Source organism: Bos grunniens, chromosome 3, assembly GCF_055505025.1.
Source record: "Bos grunniens cultivar Pamir isolate PY7600 chromosome 3, Bosgru_T2T1.0, whole genome shotgun sequence".
Lineage (NCBI taxonomy): Eukaryota > Metazoa > Chordata > Mammalia > Artiodactyla > Bovidae > Bos > Bos grunniens.
Window position 1 is genome coordinate 106,067,226 of NC_141167.1, and position 13,894 is coordinate 106,081,119.

At 52.3% G+C, this 13,894-nt stretch overlaps 1 protein-coding gene across 1 annotated transcript; it reads right to left on the bottom strand.

Annotated features, from left to right (window-relative positions):
• Positions 1-68: 68 nt before the first annotated feature.
• On the bottom strand, positions 69-13,876 carry DCST2 (DC-STAMP domain containing 2). The gene is made up of 15 exons (XM_086394074.1): positions 13,555-13,876; positions 13,216-13,386; positions 12,836-12,937; positions 12,400-12,597; positions 11,776-11,841; positions 11,097-11,310; positions 10,763-10,920; positions 9,877-10,041; positions 8,589-8,771; positions 8,358-8,458; positions 7,299-7,429; positions 3,654-3,781; positions 3,211-3,304; positions 2,965-3,105; positions 69-114 (listed from the first exon to the last, which is right to left on the bottom strand). Exons 1-15 carry the CDS (start codon positions 13,820-13,822, stop codon positions 69-71), a joined length of 2,166 nt encoding a protein of 721 aa, XP_086250200.1. The 5' UTR covers positions 13,823-13,876.
• Between the last annotated feature and the right edge of the window lie 18 nt (positions 13,877-13,894).

The following is a 13,894-nucleotide window of genomic DNA, read 5'->3' on the forward strand; positions in this document are numbered from 1 at the left end:
AGAGGATTTCTGAGGTGGTCAGTGGGGCTGAGGGGGCTGCTGACAGATGGGGCCTCAGGTTGGAGTGGCTACCTGTGCCTTCTCTCCCGAAGCCCCTTCTCCTCATCCAGGTCACTAGTAAGGAGAGGAAGAGGGTGGCCCAGTCACCAGGATTCTGTTTTCACAGGTGACTTCCTGCCTCGTGCACCTGCCCTGTCTATTCAGATTTGGCTCCTGTTATCTTCCAGCCACTGCGGCTCTCACAGGCCCCTCCAAGGCAAGCCAGCGTGTGTCTGTAGATATCTTCTGACTTTAGGCTCAGAGATGAGTGGGCAATGATGTGCCCAAGGTCATGTGCTTTGCAAGGGCAGAACCAGTAGTGACCTCGGAAATAATACTCACTCAAGGCTGTAGTGTACCTCCCTGGCTGCCCAGCTTTTAACTTCATTGAGCCCTCTGGAACCGCTCAAAATAAAACTTTCCTTCCCCTTCAGCCTCTGAATTCATTACTAACTTCCGGTGCCCCATTCACACTGGAATGTGACCACTGGACAGTTTTCTCTTCAGTCCTCCCAAGTGGAGGTTACTTGTCTTTCTCAGACTTGGCCTGCCTGTGGCGTATTGCAAAGCCCCTGGCTGCCGTGGAAGCTACACTCCCGGGCTGTGCCTATCTCCCCAGGCCCTGCTGACATCCTGCCATACGCATCCAGGGTGCTGGTACCAGACTTGAGCCGCTCTTGTGGCCCAGCTGCTTTCTCGCTGGTGGGCACACTCTTCCAACACAACATTCCAGACACTTCCAATCCTCAACCTCCTTGGCCATAATGACCTTCCTCTCTGCTCCTACTCGGACATCACCCTCAATCTTGGCTACTCTCTGGATTTATCCCCTGGATTCTTCCTGGGCCTGGCCCATTGTCTGCATCCTTCCTGGCCTCTGCTTTAACACCCCAGCAACACATGGACCTTGGGCTGCCCACTGGGGTCTCAACCCCTTTCTCTTCCCCAGTCATCTTAGATACTCTGACTAAAACACCCCAATTCTCACCCCGTCATCTCCTGACCTGCCCAGAAAAAGCCTTTAACCCTGGAAGCCCATTCATGGCTACCACATTTGCTGGGGAAAACCACGTAACAAGTCTCATTACACGTGATGATTTTCAACTTCATCTGAGCCTTTAACGCTCCCTGGAAATCTCTTAACCTCCCCAGTTGGCTCCTTTGCACACTCCCCAAGGCAGGCATTTCAACCTCCACCACCCACTCCTTGAAACCTTTATTCCACTCCCAACCCCATTCTTTACTGTTTCAGCAGGTGTGCATGCCTCCTATCCCCACCCCCAGTCCCCACCCCACCCCCTCACCCTGAGAAAAGCAAGCCACCAGACTGGAGCAGGCTCAGCTCTGCTGGGAGGAACATGCCCTCTCCCCTCCTGCCTCGGGCGAGCCCGGTCCTATTTGAGGCCACCCTGTTCACCTGGCCCTAGATCCCATCTCTCCGGCATCTCTCACTCTTCAACACTTTTTTCATCTCTGAAATCCTCAAATCTCCCCATACTTGGGTAAAGAACAAGCTTTTTCTTGGATAAAGAAAAATCTTTTAGGTTCCCTTCAAGCTACTCTCTTGTTCTATGAAGCTAACTGTCTCCTCTTTACCATCAAGCTTCCTTTTTTAAACTATAGCAGTTATATTAAAAAAAAAAAAAGAATTCCCAAACTTCTTGCAACAGTGACACAGAGCCAAGTACCCTGTTTCTGAGTCTTCTCTACTAGTCACCCACCTCAACCCACGAGGACTGGCTTTGGCCTTCCCCACACCATGAGAAATAGTCCCACAAGCCACTCCAAGGATCTCTCGACCACCAAATTCAATGGCCAGTCTTTAGGCTTCATCCTACTTGATCATCTCACAGCATTGGATCTGCTTGGCTCTCTGTTCTTGAGTCTCTCCCCTCCTTGGTTTGTGATAGAGCCCCTCAGGGTCCTGTCCCTGCCCCCTCCTCTGCTGCCCTGCCCTCCACCAGGGTGATCCAGCTCATCTCTCTCAGTCTCCAAGTCAACAACCCCCCAAAAGATACCTCTGGCCCAGAGCCCTGCCCTTTTCTAACTGTCCCCTGGGCATTCCCAGTGGATTCCCTACAGATACCAGAAAGGTCTAGAACTGGGCCATTGTTTCTGCAGAACCTGTTTCTCCTCTTGCCCTAACACTACCCAGTTCCAAACACAAGCTCCCTGTCATTCTCAGCACCTCAATCCTGAGGCCATCACCAACTTTTCCTGAGCTAAGACAGCCTCCTCTCTGGTCTCCCTGCTCCCACCCTGCCTCCACTCTGCCTTCTTAGCTTATTGTCCCCAAAGACAAATACAAATACATCACTTTCTGACTGAGGACCTTCAGATGGTAAACTGAGGCCCTCTCCCACCTCTCCCTGCCTTGATGGCCAACCTCATCTCCCAGTATGCTCTGCTGTCTCCACCCAGCCACAAATACACCTCTCCCTGACCCTCCCCCCACCTCTAAGTGTGCCATATTCTCCAGACTCACACAAGCCTCCCCCTGGAATGTTCTCTTGCACTCCTCAGCCTAACAAACCCTCTGGCTTCCAGGCTTCATCCTACTTGATAATCTCACAGCATTTGATATACTTGGCTCTCTGTGAGTGAAAATCAAGCCCACCAATTTTTTTGACTTCTTTCGTGAAGCCTCCATCCCAAACTGGGTGTTCAGTCCTCTGTGCTTCCCAGAGCCTGGTTCACTCCTCATTTGGGGCGCTGTCTACATTGTCCCTTAGCTACTTGATGTCACTCTCCCCCACTCACCCCGGGGCAGGGGTGCTGACACAGCAGGCATGGGGCAAACCTCCCCCCACCACCCCTTTTATCTCTCCAGCTCTAGCAGAGCGCCAGGCACCCAAGAAACCCTTGATAAATGTGACTGAACGTGCTTAGGCCTCCCAGCCCCCACTCCTGAAGTTTTCCGCTCACCTGGATTCCGACATGGAATCCCGTGAGAGGGTCCTGCCCAGCGCTTCCTGGAGCTGCTGCCGCAGTAGCGCCTCCTGCTCAGGACCCTTTCGGTGGGCGGCAGCCAGCCATAGGCGGGGGCCCTCCTCGTCACTGGAGTCCCTGGAGAAGCCTCCCATCTCAGTAGCCTACAGAGGTCCTGCAGGAGGGGTGGCCACTCCCACTGCCCCCACAGTCTCCAGCCACCCCATGTCGCCTGAGACTCACAGCTCTAGATCCAGCTCCTCCTGGTAGGAGAGGGGAGATGCACACACGGAGCAGGTGTTGCCCAGGAGACGGAAGCAGGTGAGACAGAAGAGACCTGGAGGAGGCCAGGAGGGAAGGAATTGAACTTGTTCCCCTACCCCAACCCCAGCACTGTGCTCCCGAGCTTTCAGCCCTTGCCTCCCCAACTCCACCCAAGGGGGAGACCATTCATCAAACCATGCACTCTGGGGAAGTGCTGCAATACCACTTGCATAGGAATTCTACTTGCACTGGAGGATTAAGGCACACAGAGAAAATGAGCTACCTGAGGGTTCTGTGTAAATGAGGACATGCGTCATAAGGAAGGGAGGGGTACAAAAGGTGAGGTACAAAAGTTATAAAAGCTGACTGTCACATACAAATGCTGAGAGCCCCAGCAGAGGCATCCTCCCCGGAACTCTCACCTCTGCAGCCTGGGGTACCGCAGGCCACCGAATTCTCTGTGTCTCCCTCGTCCTGTGGCTGCCCGCAGCCCAGGCAGTAGGTCTGATGCTGGCTGAAGTAGCTGATAAATGGAACCAGGCAGGAACACCTGAGGAGAAGGGTCCCAGACACTAAGCAGGTCAGCTCAATATATCTGGACAAAAATATAATTCAAAAAGATACATGCACCCCTATGCTCACAGCAGCACTATATGCAACAGCCAAGACGTGGAAGGAACCTAAACGTCCATGGACAGATGAACGGATAAAGATGTGGTGCATGTGTACTGTGGAGTACTACTCAGCCAGGAAAAGGACGAAATAATGCCACTTGCAGCAACATGGATGGACCTGAAGATTCTCATACCAAATTCTCACACCAGAAAGATAAATACTATATGATAACGCTTATTTGTGGAATCTAAAATATGACACAGATGAACTTTAATGAAACAGACTCACAGACATGGAGAAAGAGACTCACAGACATGGGGAAACAGACTCACAGACATGGGGAAACAGACTCAAAGACATGGAGGAACAGACTCACAGACATGGAGGAACAGACTCACAGACATGGGGAAACAGACTCACAGACATGGAGGAAGAGACTCACAGACATGGAGGAAGAGACTCACAGACATGGGGAAACAGACTCACAGACATGGAGAACAGACTTGTGGTTGCAAGGGGAGGGGGAAAGGCAGAGATGGAGTGGGAATTTTGGGTTTGCGCATGCAAACTAGTATATATAGAATGGTAAATAACAAAGCCCTACTGTATAACACAGGGAACCTTATTCTATATTCTGTGATAAACCATAACAAAAAAGAATTTTTTTAAAAAAGAGTGTATATGTGTGGATGGCTAAATCACTTTGCTATATAATACAGCAGAAATTAACACATAATTGTAAATCAACTATATTACACTTTTTAAATTAATTTTTTAAAAAGCAGGCCAGCCCAGCCGGCCTAACTAACCCTCATCCTCTCCAGTTCAGTTCAGTTCAGTCACTCAGTTGTGTCCGACTCTTTGCGACACGACTCTTTGCAACACATGAATCGCAGCAGGCCAGGCCTCCCTGTCCATCACCAACTCCCGGAGTTCACTTAGACTCACGTCCATCGAGTGGGTGATGCCATCCAGCCATCTCATCCTCTGTCATCCCCTTCTCCTCCTGCCCCCAATCCCTCCCAGCATCAGTCTTTTCCAATGAGTCAACTCTTCGCATGAGGTGGCCAAAGTACTGGAGTTTCAGCTTTAGCATCATTCCTTCCAAAGAAATCCCAGGGCTAATCTCCTTCAGAATGGACTGGTTGGATCTCCTTGCAGTCCAAGGGACTCTCAAGAGTCTTCTCCAACACCACAGTTCCAAAGCATCAATTCTTCGGCACTCAGCCTTCTTCACAGTCGAACTCTCACATCCATACATGACCACTGGAAAAACCAAAGCCTTGACTAAACGGACCTTTGTTGGCAAAGTCATGTCTCTGCTTTTGAATATGCTATCTAGGTTGGTCATAACTTTCCTTCCAAGGAGTAAGCGTTTTTTAATTTCATGGCTGCAGTCACCATCTGCAGTGGTTTTGGAGCCCCCAAAAATAAAGTCTGACACTGTTTCCACTGTTTCCCCATCTATTTCCCATGAAGTGATGAGACTGGATGCCATGATCTTCGTTTTCTGAATGTTGAGCTTTAAGCCAACTTTTTCACTCTCCACTTTCACTTTTATCAAGAGGCTTTTGAGTTCCTCTTCACTTTCTGCCATAAGGGTGGTGTCATCTGCATATCTGAGGTTACTGATATTTCTCCTGGCAATCTTGATTCCAGCTTGTGCTTCTTCCAGTCCAGCGTTTCTCATGATGTACTCTGCATATAAGTTAAATAAACAGGGTGACAATATACAGCCTTGACGAACTCCTTTTCCTATTTGAAACCAGTCTGTTGTTCCATGTCCAGTTCTAACTGTTGCTTCCTGACCTGCATACAAATTTCTCAAGAGGCAGGTCAGGTGGTCTGGTATTCCCATCTCTTTCAGAATTTTCCACAGTTGATTGTGATCCACACAATCAAAGGCTTTGGCATAGTCAATAAAGCAGAAATAGATGTTTTTCTGGAACTCTCTTGCTTTTTCCATGATCCAGCAGATGTTGGCAATTTGATCTCTGGTTCTTCTGCCTTTTCTAAAACCAGCTTGAACATCAGGAAGTTCACGGTTCACATATTGCTGAAGCCTGGCTTGGAGAATTTTGAGCATTACTTTACTAGCATGTGAGATTAGTGCAATTGTGCGGTAGTTTGAGCCTTCTTTGGCATTGCTTTTCCTTGGAATTGGAATGAAAACTGACCTTTTCCAGTCCTGTGGCGACTGCTGAGTTTTCCAAATTTGCTGGCATATTGAGTGCAGCACTTTCACAGCATCATCTTTCAGGATTTGAAAGAGCTCAACTGGAATTCCATCACCTCCACTAGCTTTGTTCGTAGTGATGCTTTCTAAGGCCCACTTGACTTCACATTCCAGGATGTCTGGCTCTAGGTCAGTGATCACACCATCGTGATTATCTGGGTCGTGAAGATCTTTTTTGTACAGTTCTTCTGTGTATTCTTGTCATCTCTTCTTAATGTCTTCTGCTTCTGTTAGGTCCATACCATTTCTGTCCTTTATCGAGCCCATCTTTGCATGAAATGTTCCCTTGGTATCTCTAATTTTATTGAAGAGATCTCTAGTCTTTCCCATTCTGTTGTTTCCCTCAATTTTTTTGCATTGATCGCTGAAGAAGGCTTTCTTATCTCTTCTTGCTATTCTTTGGAACTCTGCATTCAGATGCTTATATCTTTCCTTTTCTCCTTTGCTTTTCACTTCTCTTCTTTTCACAGCTATTTGTAAGGCCTCCCCAGACAGCCATTTTGCTTTTTTGCATTTCTTTTCCATGGGGATGGTCTTGATCCCTGTCTCCTGTACAATGTCACGAACCTCATTCCATAGTTCATCAGGCACTCTATCTATCAGATCTAGTCCCTTAAATCTATTTCTCACTTCCACTGTATAATCATAAGGGATTTGATTTAGGTCATACCTGAATGGTCTAGTGGTTTTCCCTACTTTCTTCAATTTAAGTCTGAATTTGGCAGTAAGGAGTTCATGGTCTGAGCCACAGTCAGCTCCTGGTCTTGTTTTTGCTGGCTGTATAGAGCTTCTCCATCTTTGGCTGCAAAGAATACCATCAATCTGATTTTGGTGTTGACCATCTGGTGATGTCCATGTATAGAGTCTTCTCTTGTGTTGTTGGAAGAGGGTGTTTGTTATGACCAGTGCATTTTCTTGGCAAAACTCTATTAGTCTTTGCCCTGCTTCATTCCGTATCACCCTCCAAATCAAAGGTAGGTCTCCCTACAGTCTAACCTCCATCCCTCCAACTATAGCAAGAACCTCCCTTCTTCCTGTCCTCCTCCTCCTTTGACTCCCCACCCCTACAGAGTCTCATCCCCAATCCATTCATGAATGAGCACCCTCTTCAACCAAATCTCTGGACACCTAGGAAGGACAGTGATCCGTTCTGACCTCTGGTTCTTTTTCTACTCCCTCTCACTCCACTTCTTATAAGGAAAGACAGTGGGCTTACCGTCCGGCCAGCACTAGGAGGATGCTCATGTGGCTGTGGTCAGCTGCCCGTCTCCTCACTGATCGGTGCAGGGCAGCCAGCAGCTTGGTTCGGCGGCTCAGAAGTACATTGTAGAGGTAGGAGATCCTCTCCTGGTGGAGGGGAAGTCAAGGATGGGGTCCCTTTGATCCTGTCTGCCTGGAATGCCCTCTGCACTCACCCCACCCCTTACCTTTACCTTGTCTCCATTTCCTATGACTCCTTGTAGGCTTGGCTCAATGCCCCTTCCTGGGGGAAGACTTCAGGGCTTCCCTAGGTGGACGCACCTATCCCCTCCTCTGGGTTTCCATAGCAGTTTATTTATCCCTTAATAAAAACACTTTTTTCTTTCTCTTTTTTTTTTGGCTGTGCTCCAAGGTTTGTGGGGTCTTAATTCTCCAACCAGGGATTGCTCCCTCACCCTGTCACCCCCTGCAGTGGGAGCTCGGAGTCCTAATCACTGGATGGCCAGGGAATTTCCTAAAAATACTTTTTCCATTGTAACTGTTTTGTTAAAACCTGCCTCGAGACTGTGTCTGGTTCATCTCTGCATCCCTGAAGCCGCCGGCATGGTGACCGGCATGGTGACCAGCATACAGTAGGTGCTCAATGAGTCACGAGTAAGTAAACAAATGGCAGGTTTTCATTCCCACCTCAACACCAGCATGGCTCCTGTCCCCCAGGGTTTTTATTTGTTTTGTTGTTAATTTATTTGGCTGCACCAGATCCTTAGTTTTGGCATGTGGGGTCTAGTTCCCTGACCAGGAATCAAACCTGGGCCTCCTGAGTTGGGAACATGGAGTCTGAGCCACTGCACCACCAGGGAAGTCCCCTTCCCCAGGGTTTTAACTAATCTTTGGAAGCAAGCTTTATCTCAAGAGGCACCGTTTCTCCCTTCTGTGGTCCAGGTCATTTGCTTTGGGGTTCAACCAGAGGGAGAGAGCTGGGCTGCAGAAGGCTTCTGAACTCCCCCAAACCAAGACAGCCAGCCAGGAGCTTAGCCCCCTTGAGGGGGAGCAGGAGCTGGCCTTGGCCCCTCACCTGCTCCCGAGATGGGTAGTAGGAGGCACAGATGAGCCGCCGCAGCCGACTGACATGGTTGCCGAACAAAGTGACAAAGAAGCAAAGGCCATACATGACGCCTGGGGGCACAGCAGACCCAGTAAGCTGCCGCTGGGGGGCACCAGGTGCCAGCCACACTCACCCTCAGCGGGCTGTGTCCCTCATGCCCTGAACTGTCTGTCCCCCCAGCTCCCTCGGAGGTGTGGATACCGATGACTATGTAACCAGTGGAGTTGGGCTCTGAGGGATGCAGCTGGCAGCGTCGGGACAGGACGGTGATGTTGCCTTGCTGGAGGACATCGAATGCCGATACTAGGTCGCGGTAAATCTTCCCCGTGGAGCCAGTGCCTTCCACAGTTATGGACATGAACACAGGGCCTGGGCAGCGAGACCCTGTGTGAGGGATGTTCTTCGAAGCTGCCCACTCCACCATGCACAAAAGACCACATCTTCTGGAGGGTGGCAGGTGGATGGTGCAAAGCATAGAGATGGCCCCCAGGCCCCACTAGAAGCCCCCCAGGGACCCCCAGGCACCCCCAGGCTCCCCTCATGGTGCTCCAGGCCCCGGCATCAGCTCTTGGAAACCAGGCCTGGCTCCGTGGTCCAGAACTGGCTGGCACTGGTACCTACGTGGTCTGCCTTCTCAGGCCACCAGATCTGAAATGACCTTGATAGCCTATGGGTCCATGCCCAGACTCCATGACCACCCAGAAACGTTTATTTTAAAGCATTTGTTGGGAGAGGGAGGGTTTGGGAGTGTGGGATTGGCAGATGCAAGCTGTTACATATAAGATGGATAAATAAGGTCCTACTGTGTGGCACAGGGAGCTGTAGTCAGTATCCTGTGATAAATCATAATAGAAAAGAATATGAAAAGGAATAGATATATATTTACATATAACTGAATTTCTTTGATGTACAGCAGAAATTAAAACATTGTAAGTCAACTGTATTTCAATCAAATTTTTAAAATTTTTTCAAAAGTAAAGCATTTGTTAAGCACTGACTGTGTAGCAGGTATTGAACTAAGGGCTTTATCGATCGTTTCGAGTTTTTGTGTTTTTTTTTACTTTTTCTGTTGGGCCTCTGGTATAAAGGATTAGATTAACTCTGTTCTCTGGTTTATGGCATGCTGTCAATCCAAGGTCCACCAGGCACTCACACATGTGGTCTCATCTATGCAGAGCCACCCAGAGAAGCTGCTTCCATTACCGTCCCATGGTTCAGATGAGGCAACTGAAGGTCCGGGAGGTTGAGCAAACTGCTCAAGGTCACCATCTGGTAAAGGACACTGCTGAGATTTAACCCCAGGCCAGTCTGACTTTAGAGCTTGTGTTTTCCTCTACTGTGTTATGGTGTAATCTTGAACTGGGCACAGGGGTTACCAGAGGATGGGGTTGGAGGACGGGCAATGTCATCGGCTGGTAAGTAGCAGCAACAGGGGGACATTCAGGCCATCCCCCAGGACTAAGGAAGCTAGGGAAATTTGGGCACTCACTTCGGGCCACAACCTCCCCCTGCAGGTGGTACCGAGCCAGGTCCAGGACCCAGAAGACGGCATAGTCCAGGAAGACCAGGAACAACACGAGGAGGAGGTGCCGGGCAAGGTGGAAGATTGCCAGGATGCAAAAAATCTGCTCCCACCGGGACAAGAAGATGGAGCCTGCATGGGGGAGGGCTGGTCAGGAGGACTCTCCGCAATTCTCCTTCCCACCAGACCCTAGCTCCTAGAGAGACCTCCCTCCTGGAGGCAGCTCCTGCCCCTCATCAGACTGGGTCATGTCTGCTCACCTGGAAGATGCGCAAGCTGTGAGGACCCCTGTGCAAGAGTGGGAAGGAAGCACCCTTCCTGGGCAGGGCCTCTGTGGCTCGAGATACACACCTAGTATCTCCACCTTGACCTGGTGGCCAGTTTTCAGTCTCCAGGAATCCCCACTTCTAAGGCATCCCTGATACCCTTATGTGGTTCCCTGCCCCCCACTTCAGAGACAGCACTGCTCCCCACCTCCTGCTGGCTGCTTCACCTCCATATCAGCACGCATGCACATTCTTGCTCACCACCTCCAAAAGCCTCCCCAGCTTCACTTCCCTTGCTCTACATCCACTCTCCACCTATCCTTCCCTCTGTCTTGACATCCGGGGTGCTACCAGAAGCATTACCTGCCCCTCTTCTCTTTGTTTGCATGCTCTGAGACATCCCCCCCTTTTAGGCTGAGGCTTCCCAAGGATAGGGTTGTGTCTCCCCCACCTCCCAAGCCTGAAATTTTCTTTTTCTCTGTCGTCCCCCATCTCTGGCCCTGCCCTGAGCCAGGCCTGTGCCCAGCACTTCTGGGCAGAGCAGTGGGGTTGGAGGGACCCTATCTCCGGGTCCTCAGGGCCCTTGCCTGGCTGGATGTAGTGTCTGGCCTCGTGGGCGGTGAGCGGCAGCACCGTGGGCAGTCCTGCCCTGGAGCGGACAGCCTCCATGCGCAGGAATCGGCTGGTGATGTAGACGTTGTTGAAACTGTCCCAGTTCAGGTAACCGTACCGGTAATACAGGGCTCTGGTGGGACACACGTGAGGCCCCTCAGCAGCCCCAACCAGACATCCCAGGCCACCACCCTCCCAACTCTCACCCCTGCCCACGAGCTCCAGCCTCCCAGGATGCCATGGGGACAAGCTGGCCCCCAACAGCCCTCTGTCCCACCCCTGCATTGGCGGGGCCCTCCAGCGCCTCACTGGAGGTAAAGAAGCAGGAGCAGCAGAGGTGTGGTGTAGCCCATCAGAGCCAAGGCCTCTCGGACGCGGTACAGCTTCATGCTGACGGCTTCCTGGAGGTCCAGAGCTACCTGGGACAGGCTCCGAGAGGCGTTGAGATCCACAGAGAAGTAATGGGTGGCTGTCATGTTGAACTCAAACTCTTGACGCACTCGGTTAATCAAATTCCTCACAGCTGAGGCCCCGTGTCCAGGGGAGATGTGAGCAAGGAGAGTTACAAGGGGGCAGGGCTGCACCCTGGAGGGGCCTGGCCAGCCCAGGGGTCCCATGGCTCCCAGGTCAGCTACAAACCCCCAGTGTGCGGACCTACAGTGGACTGAGGAGGGGACAGAGCCTCCACAGTCTATGCCATGGCCGATGCACGCTTAGCACCAGGCTTCTGCCTTCACAAGGAACAGGGGGCCCTGCTTCTCTCCCCAGCTCCTGCTCTCAAGTCAGGCTTTAATGAAGCACCCTCTCTTCACTGGGCCCCAATTTCCTAATCTGTACAACGTGGACATTGGCCTGGGTAACCTCTGGAGGTCTTTTCCTGAATTCTCATCTGTGGACTGGGAGCACTCCTGGGTTGGCACATGCTGATATGAGGGAGGGAGGCCTCCGGGGAGCACCGCATGAGTAGGGCTAGGCGGGGATCACTCACGGGTACTCATGGTCTCTCGCAGGAAGGTCTGGATATAGCCAGGGATGATGCAGAACACCTGGACCACTGAGAGCCAAGACTGAGTGTCAGCAGGGGCAAGGAGACGCAGCCTGTCTCTCCAATCTCCAGAGACCTTGCTCTCACAGGGCCTCCCAAATTTTCACTGTTCCTGCTGGCCTCCACATCAGCTCAAAACCTGTTGGCTTCTCCTTACTACCCCACCCTCCACACTGGTTTTCCCCCTACCTGCTCCCTAATCCTGCATGGCACCCAACATCCTTGTTGGCCCCATATTTATTGCCCCTCATTAGTCCCCTGGAAGGGGGCTTCCCAGGTGGCTCAGTGGTAAAGAATTTGCCTGCCAAAGCAGGAGATGTGGATTTGATCCCTGGATCAGGAAGATCCCCTGGAGCAGGAAATGGCAACCCACTCCAGTATTCTTGCCTGGGAAATCCCATGGACCGAGGAGCCTGGTGGGCTACAGTCCATGGAGTCGCAAAGAATCAGACACGACTAAGCACATACACGCTACGACTACACTACTGCTCACCTGGGACCGCTCACCCAGCTGACCCCTACATTTGCCGGGCCCCCATTCCCACCAGTAAGTCCACATTCTCTCACCACTGGCAAGTCCACAGAGCATCAGCTTGAAGGGCATGAGCACGAAGCACAGGTGGTAGGCTTGTGGTATGACCTTCATGCAGCTGTCCTTGGCGTCATCAAAGACCCGAGCACACTTCAAGTAGGGGTTGCCCAGCTCCGAGTTGCACACATCGCCGATGTGCAGGAGCCAGTACCACACGTTCCGCAGGGCCCTGGCTGGGAACGGCTACGGGGCTGGTACCCAGGAGTCCTGCAGCATCTTCTCAGGGGGGTTGGGGGGAACACCAGGGCAGCACCCGGGGCCGGAAAGGCCTGTGGTCAGGGGCCGGGCTGTGCTTTATCCAGTGGGGTCTAGTTAGCACTCTGGCAGGGCCCAAGAAGTCCTGGACAGGGGTGAGGGTAAGGAGACTGGGTAAATCCTGGCCCCCCAAAACAGACATGCTAACGTGCTGACCTACGTGCTTCACGCCATCCATGATTGACCGGAAGAACTTTCGGACCCGGTCAGCCACCTGCTTGGCTCTCTGGGCAATGGCTTTAATCTTGTTCAGAGCACCTGAGAGGCAGGGGCAGGGGTCCGGTTGGGTCTCCTCCTCTAGAGGCTGGTTCTACCCATTACCCTGGAGTAGGGAGTGGAGCAGGGGAGCTGTCCAGATGCTGGGGTCTGGGAGATAATCCATCTGGCAGTGGAGTGGGCCAGAGAGCGAGGGTCAGGGGGTCCTGCTGGATGCTTTGAAGTTAAGGCCCAGGACCAACAGAGAGGAATGGAGCCAGAGGACTGTGAACGCGCAGGTGGAGTGGAGTGCGGGGGCCCGTGGAGATGGGTGGCCTTACTGACGAGGGGCTGCTTGGCCCTCTCCAGCACTTTGGCGGTCTGGTTCAGGGCCAGTTCTGCCCCACAGGCCACAGCCTCACTGGCCTGGGTGAAGTTGCGCAGGGTGTTGGCACAAGGCCCTTGCAACACCAACCCAAAGGCAGCCACCAACAGCAGTGTCCGGCCCTGCTCTGGGGAGAGAGCACCGTGGGAACCAAGCCAGCAGCCTTGCCCATGGCAGCATGTACAAGCGCCGTACAGAAGGCAGCAGGGCTTCCCTCAACCTCCCTCTCCCGCAAGATCCCTCCTGCCCCAGGCCCTCCACTGGGCCCACCCCCTGCACTGGGTGCCAGACTCACTGGAGAAGGCCTGGGGCAGCAGCAAAAGGACAGTGACCCGGACCTGGCGGGAGAATCCCATGCCCAGACTAAGGAAGGCGGCCAAAGTGAAGGTGCCCACCAGGCAGCCCCAGGGGCTATGCCCTTCCACCAGCAGCTCCAGCAGCCCGTAGGCTGTGGCCAGGGACAAGCCCAGGATAAAGCCCCCCGTGCTGCGGACCACAGCCCGCGCCACGCTCGGCTCCTCTGCCTCCAAGGGCTGCACAGCATCCTTCGTGACCTTGGACATGGCTGAGGAGACTAAATGTTTGCCTGTCTCCAGGTGAGGCCCACCAGGTTCTGTGGCTCTTTAAAGGCCCTA